The 7,417-nt window shown below is 49.4% G+C and overlaps 1 protein-coding gene across 1 annotated transcript in view; it reads left to right on the top strand.

Annotated features, from left to right (window-relative positions):
* Positions 1-4,698: 4,698 nt before the first annotated feature.
* INTS6 (integrator complex subunit 6) overlaps positions 4,699-7,417 on the top strand; it is a gene marked incomplete at both ends in the record, with an annotated part of 93,791 nt that continues 91,072 nt past the window's right edge. Inside the window, 3 exons of the mRNA XM_079722066.1 lie at positions 4,699-4,809; positions 5,186-5,263; positions 6,063-6,212. Of these exons, the coding sequence (XP_079578192.1) occupies positions 4,699-4,809; positions 5,186-5,263; positions 6,063-6,212 (339 nt within the window). The remainder of the gene's footprint in view (positions 4,810-5,185; positions 5,264-6,062; positions 6,213-7,417) is intronic.

The following is a 7,417-nucleotide window of genomic DNA, read 5'->3' as shown; positions in this document are numbered from 1 at the left end:
TTGGCACGTAATTATTTTTAAACCGTGTTACCCTGCTTAGTTTAAAATAATTTAAAAGGGCTCTGGTTGGCTCCTACAAATGAATATAATTCATCAGTTCTTAATTGTTAGAATAGCTCCATTTCAACAATTTAGGCTATTGTTTAAGCCAGAGTCACCATTCTTTCAGAGGGTTTTGTATAATTAATTCATTCCCTTTTAAATCGGAGCCGTAGCATTTGGGCAGCATTCCTTTAAAAACAGCAGCAAAGAGCATGTTTTCTCCCACATACTTCTTCCCACCAATGTCCTCCCAGAAAAGTCTTCTCTAATCCCTTAGACTGCAACAGCACAGGGCTTAGCACACCCTACTCCAACTAGTTTTCCCTCTAGCATTGCAAGAGTTCACTGTTTCTTCAGTTGAGTCTGATGAAATAGTTGGCTTGCATTTGGGGGCCATGTTTTAGAAAAATAAGCCTGCATATAACCAGAATCTTTCTGGAATCACATTCTAGGGTCACAGAGATTGAGTGAAGAGATTCATGCTTCCCATCTTGTGCTTCCTGCAAGGCCGAAGCTCATTGAGGGGAACAGTGGGAGTCTCTGGCATTATTTTGTTTTCTCTTTTTCCTTTTTGTCAAACATAGTTGAATTCAAGCAATTTAAATATGCATGTGATGAAACTCCACTGTTATCTATATTGGTGTCACATTTATAGTTTTTTTCCCTTTTAGTTTGCAGATTTATTTTAGGAGTTTTAAGAAATGTAATAACTCTAAGGGTATGTGAATTTTTAGTTATTTACTGAGTACTACTAGATGCTAGACACATATTCTTATACTTTAAGCATATAGCTCTTAATCAGCATTATTTAAGATTCACCTGAATAGCTTTTTAAAAAATGAGAGGTGGAGGGCCCATCCCAATTCTACTGTATCACTTTCCTCTGGGTTTGGGGATTTGGTACATTCATTATTATTTTTAAGCTCTATTGATAATGCTGATGTGCATCTCCTGGCCCAGAACCACTAATTTAAGCCATCACCAACTAATAGCTTAATTGCCAACCAGAGTCACTAAGAATAAACTTGGCCTATTTCACAATTTTGTCTAGGGACCACTCGTCAATGCTTCCTGCTTTTGGACTGCCTCTTGATTTGCTGCTTATGTATGTCCTGATTTTTTTCCTGTTCTGCCTTGGGGCCTTGCCTTCCAGCACTTCTGGGCCTATGAACTGGAAACCTGGCCTTCGATCTCAGGTGCCACCACAAGCATAGGTTCTGGTTATATGCTCCAGGTTGGCTCCTTGCACTCGGCTCTCCTGATCTTTGCATCTAATCCTGGCTCTACCATACACCTCCACTTATGACCCTAGTGCAACAATCTGCCAACTCCATGGATCCAGGGAAGAAAGACCATGGTGGCTCCGTTGGAAATGATTTCAAGTAACGGCAATAGGTAAGGTCATAATTTTTATTTATTTTTATTTTTTTCGGTACGTGGGCCTCTCACTGTTGTGGCCTCTCCCGTTGCAGAGCACAGGCACCGGACGTGCAGGCTCAGCGGCCATGGCTCATGGGCCTAGCTGCTCCGCGGCATGTGAGATCTTCCCGGACCAGGGCACGAACCCGTGTCCCCTGCATCGGCAGGCGGACTCTCAACCACTGCGCCACCAGGGAAGCCCGGTAAGTTCATTATTAATGCATGTTCATCTACCTCACTCATCTAGTTCGATTCCCTTCAAACACTGCTTTGTACTCAGCACCCTAACTAAAAACTCCAATTTATATGGAAAAAAAGTCTTAGCTTGGAATAAAGGCCCTCTACCATCCAGACCTGACCTACCTTTCTGGATCTTATACTGTTCTTCATGTACCTGGTGCTCCAGCCTAGATGAACTTGATTGTTCCCCAGGAAGCCATTGGCAATGCTGTGCTAACTTCCTTTCTTTACTACATTTTCAACGTCTAGAAGGAGTTTTCACCAGCAGCTTCTTTTCCTTTACCCACATACCCAAATCCTACCGATCTTTTAAAGCAGTGTTTCTCAAACCTGAGAAACGTAAAAGAAATTATGTTTCTAGCAAATACATTTTCTGAAAGGCAGGAGTCCACAGAGCACAGTTTGAAAGCACTGATAGAGAAATCTGAAGACCAACTCTAGGAAAATCTCTTTCAGTTGCAAATTATCACTTTGAAAGAAAAAATTTGTCTTTATAACTAATAAAACAATTTGTATATTGTCATTAAAATGAAAACAAAAAATTTAAAGTATCAAAGAACTCTAATTCTTATCTCCAGGGTCTAGGATCCCAGTTTGAGAAACATTGCTTTAAGGCACCGCTTAAACTTACTGACCCTGGAAAATGTTCTTTCATTACCCTAGGGAAATAAAAATTTTCTCTTTTCTGAATTATTTAGTATCTAATCACTTTCTACTCTGTAGTAGCTAATAATATGTAGGCAATATTCTTCTAGAAAAACCACAAACTCTTTGAAGGCAGGGACAATATTTTAATCATTTTTTAACTCCACTGGTCCTCAGCAAATACTGGATGTAAGCTCGCTACTCCACTTTTAATAGTCCAACTCTCTTAAAAGTATTTTACTCTTCTATGGCACATACAGAACGCCATATTACTGAATAGCCCTACTATAAATTAACAAAAATTCAGAGGTTGTCTTAAATATTAGGAAAAGTCCGAGTTATAAAATTCAAAATTTTAAAAAGGTGCCACAAAACATGTCTGTTCTGTGTTAAGGGTAATAGGAACAACTTCTTTGAGTGACCAGTAGGCAAATAATTAAGAATTTCAGGATAAACAATCGAAATGCGAGGCTAATAGGAGAGGCCCTATAAATCTCTACACAGTCTTATACGGGTCGTATGTCCCTAATTCAACTTGTATTTTAGGCAATGTCTTTAAGTTTTCAACTAGTATATTTGAGGCAACTTTTCCTCGGACATAATTTAGGAGAGGAATCATTATGCCATCAAGCCTGATGACTGGGGCTGGTTTTATCCGAGAACGTCTGCCTTCAGGCAGTATTTGGATCGAGTCTGAGACAGCAGAGTGCAAGGAAAGAGCACTGGCAGGGTTATGGAGAACCCATGCTATGTGTCACCTGGGCAAGCCAAGTCAGTTTGTTCATCTAAAAACAAGAGTAATGGACGCTGCTTTTCTAAGGCCCTTTTTAGCTCTGAAATTGATATTCTGTGGCCCTAAGTAAACATGGCTTGTGAGAGGTTATTTCTTTGGGTAGGACGGGTTATTTTTCCCCGAGTATAAAAAGGGCAATAAACTGTTTATCGATATTTGAGTCTTCCCCTGCTGCCCTTTTAGGGCTGAGTTCGGAAAAAAAAAGGGTTTGTTCCCTTTCTGGTGGGTCCTCCAACGAGAGGGCTCCTGGCTAGGTCCAGCCCTCACCCTCGGTCGCTGCCCAAGGCCAAACGAGGCTGCGGGCGAGGATCGCCCCTCGTCCCCACTCCCCTACGGGAGCGGAGTGACTCGCGGAGGAGATTAGTCCCTGGTCATAAACAACCTCTCACTTCCCTTCCCCCGCCCCGGGCCCGCCCGCGCTGGGGCCGGCCCTCCGAGGCCCAAAGAACCTCCTCCGACGACCGCGGGCCCCGAGCCCTCCTCCGGAGGATGACCGCCGGCCTGCCCCGACTCCTAACCGGGCGTTGGATCACTCTACTCATCCCTCCTCACTCGCCCATTGGGGAAGGGGTTCGCTATAGCGACCTCGAAACAGGAGCTGAGACCTGCCTCCATTTCCCTTTCTGCGACCCCTATCACCTCCAACAGCCAAGGAGAGGCCGACGGGCCTCACGCGCAGACTCACGGCCGTGGCCGCCCTGCGCGCGCCGACGCGGCCCCCGCCCCCATACCGCCGTCCTTCCGCGGGCTGTCCCCGCCCCTTCCCGGAGCCCGCCTCCGCGTCTGCCGGCCCGCCTGCTCGCCCCTCGCGCTCGCTCTCGCGCGCACCCGACGCTCCGCCTCCGCGCGTGCTCCATAACTGTTCCCGGAGCCAGCCTCCAAGCTTCCCCCGCCCCTGAGCTGTTTGAATATGCTAATAAGAGGCCAGGGACCAGCCAGTAGATTAGCGGGGCGGTGCATCACATGGCTAGAGGACGTGTCAGGAGGCGGAGCCTCTGCAGCCCCTGCCCGAGTTAAAACCGGAGTGTGAGAGAGAAAAGCGCTTCAGTAGCGAGAGGGGCTGAGAAAGTGGTGACACCGCCGGGGTGCGGAGGGAGTCCCTGAAACTTCTCCCAACAGCCCCAGGGCCAATCTCCCCTCAGCCCACTCCCCTCTTCGCCAGCTCCCAGGTCCCCACTCCCTGCACCGGGGGTGGGGTTGGGAGCCAGGCCCGTCTCCCGCTGGGACACACACAGGGGCCGGGAGCGGGGACGGGACCCCCGAGGCGGGGGGGACGGACCGACAGACAGACGGCCGGGCGCCCGCCCCAGCGGGCAGGCAGGCAGGAGGAGGCGGAGGCGGGGGTACGACTGGGAGGACTGGGTCTGGGGAGTTTCCTCTCAACTATCGGGGGAGAAACTCCCCGCAGCCGGAGGAAAGACCCAGACCGTGTTTTCCTCCCGGGGGCCGCGCTCCCCCGCCCCGCGTAGCGGCGGTCGCCGCCGCCGCCACCGGCGCCTCCACCTCTACCATCTCCTCTTTCTCCACCACCTCGGGCCCCGGTGTCCCCGGCCAGCACTATGCCCATCTTACTGTTCCTGATAGACACGTCTGCCTCTATGAACCAGCGCAGCCATCTGGGCACCACCTACCTGGACACGGCCAAAGGCGCGGTAGAGACCTTCATGAAGGTACCGACTGACCGAGCCCGGGCGGCGACCCCGGTCCGGCGGCCCACGGGCGGCACGGGTGGGGGGAGGGCGGCCGGGGGTGGCGAGGCGGAGGTGTCGGGGACCTGACTGCGGGAGCTGCCGGGCTCGGGGACCCCCTCCCCCACCGCGCGGGCGGGCGGGCGGGCGCTGCAAGCCGGGCTCGGCCCGGGCCGGGGCTGCGGCCCCGGGCGGTGTGCGGGGGCCGATCTGTGTGTGGGGGGCGGCTGCGGCATGTGCGGTACTGTGGGGGGCGGCGGGGCTGCTGGGCGCCCCTTCTCCGCCTGGTAACCTCGCCTCTGTGCTTCCCTCTCGCCCGCCCTGTTCCTCCTCCCGTCCCCCACCCGCTCTCCCGCAGCTCCGTGCCCGGGACCCTGCCAGCAGAGGAGACAGGTATATGCTGGTCACTTTCGAAGAGCCGCCCTATGCTATCAAGGTAACAGCCCTCGCCCTCCCCCTTCCCTTCCCTTCCCTGTTCCTTCCTCTCTCACCCTCCCCGCCCCCCCATTCACCCTTCATTATGCTCCCCTCCCCCACCCGCTGTGCTCCAGGCGCTGAGGTCTTTTCCCCTGCGGGCTCCCACCCCCTCCCCCGCTACGGAGCGTCCTGGCGCGGCGCGGAGTCGCCGGGCCACCGCCGTCCCCTCCCCAGCCCGGCCCGGCGGCGGCGGCGGCGGCGGCGGCGCTGCGATCAACATGGCCGACATTTCCCCTCCGCGGCGTGAGCGGCAGCAATGAACTGTGGGGGATATTTATTCAAGTTAGCCCGAGTGACAGCCGGGCCCGGCAGCGCCGAGCCTGGGTCTGCATTAAAGGGGAACCGGCCCGGGGCCGGGGCGGGGGTGGGGGGGCCGCGGGGCTGGGGCTGCGGAGTCTCCCCGAGAGGGCCGCGGGCCGGTGGGACAGCGCGCTAGGTGAACTTCGCAAGTCCCGCTCACTTCTGCTTTCCACCAGTATCTTTGCATCCCCGAATTCTGGGTATGAGGCTGGGGAGTACGCTTCCCGGGGAAGTTATAAAGTACGAAGGTTGGTAGCTACCGAAAGCTGTAGAGCCAGCAGGTTTATTCTTGGCCTCCTTTGGAAGAGAGTTTCCTCAGCAGTGATGCGTTATTGACACGTTACTCAAAACCGTGCAGCAAAGTGAAGCAGCTCCTTGGTGAACGGCAGATTGTAACGGCCGTCCGTGTGCACATGGCTTTGAAAGATGAAAAAAAATTCTTACGTTTTTCTTTTCAGGCCGGATGGAAAGAAAACCATGCAACGTTTATGAATGAACTGAAAAACCTTCAGGCTGAAGGACTTACGACTCTTGGCCAATCCCTAAGGACAGCTTTTGATTTATTAAATTTAAATAGATTAGTAACTGGCATAGACAACTATGGGCAGGTAGGTTGACTATTAAGGTGGAAAAACAGTTGATTTTTCTTTTTGTGGAAAAACAGTCTAGTCCCGAAACTGTATAACGTGAAATACAAGTGTAAAACATTTCAGATTAAAATCCAGTATGCACATAATACAAAAGTGAAACAATGACCACACTGTATACGGTTTTATAGCCCTCATTTTTTTTTTCTTTTCTTAAAATGTATTTGTGTTCAGAATTCGAATCTGAATTCTTTGCTATGAAGTTGACATAAATTTAGTTTTAATCCCTTAAAGTTCACTCAGGAAATAAATGGGAAAACCTCCTGCCTCACCACACTCAGTTTCTCTGGTAGTCTGTCCACAGGCAATTGTGCAACTCTTGCAATGACTGACAGACACTAGTTGATTAGTGGTCTTAAAATATTAGAGGAAATTATTCTATTTGTTGTATCAGGGTTTAATTTAACCATATTGTATAGCTCTGAAAGGTAAGAAGGTTTTCATTGTAGTGCACTAACTGGCTGAGTACATTAAGATTTCTCAGCTTTTGAGGTGTGTCCAGTAAGGCACTATGCAGGAAGAATTCTGAAGCCATTCTTGAATTAAATGGCAGGTCCAGAGTTTTGTTTTTAAACTCCAAACCCTTGGAAAAGAGGCTGTTTGAAATTATGAAAGAACCCTTCCTTTCTCACTTAACTCTCCCAGTTCCTCTATTGCACTTGCTGTTATCTCTTTGAAGATGAGACAAGACCATTAAATCACATGATGGTTTATTATGGGATAATGCACGGTGGTCCATTATAACACTTTGAGATAACTGGCCTGGGAAGTAAAAGATACTGAAGAATATGTAATGTTACACATAACAAAGGAATATTAAATCCAAGGAGTTCAGTTCCTATGTTGTTGTGCAAAGCACTATTACCACAGTGATACTTTTAGGCACACATTTTGTTCTTGTCCCCAAGTTCCATGAGCCACAGTTTTCAGGAGTTTCACAAATTTCAGGGAAATTCTTCCCACAACTACAGCTTTTGGTTTCTTTATATAGAAAGAAGCAGAATTGTTCGCTTGTTTTAGAAATGTTTATGCTTTACTTTTTAAGGGTAACTTTTCAGTGCCTGAACATCTTTGGCTTTGGAAATGGTTGAATGTAGTTTTGTTGCATTTAAAGTATATGTTGCAACTTGGAGTCACTTTGTTTCTATCTTTATGGAATTATGGAA

Source organism: Hyperoodon ampullatus, assembly GCF_949752795.1.
Source record: "Hyperoodon ampullatus genome assembly, chromosome: 16".
Lineage (NCBI taxonomy): Eukaryota > Metazoa > Chordata > Mammalia > Artiodactyla > Ziphiidae > Hyperoodon > Hyperoodon ampullatus.
This window is presented reverse-complemented; position numbering and strand designations above follow the sequence as displayed.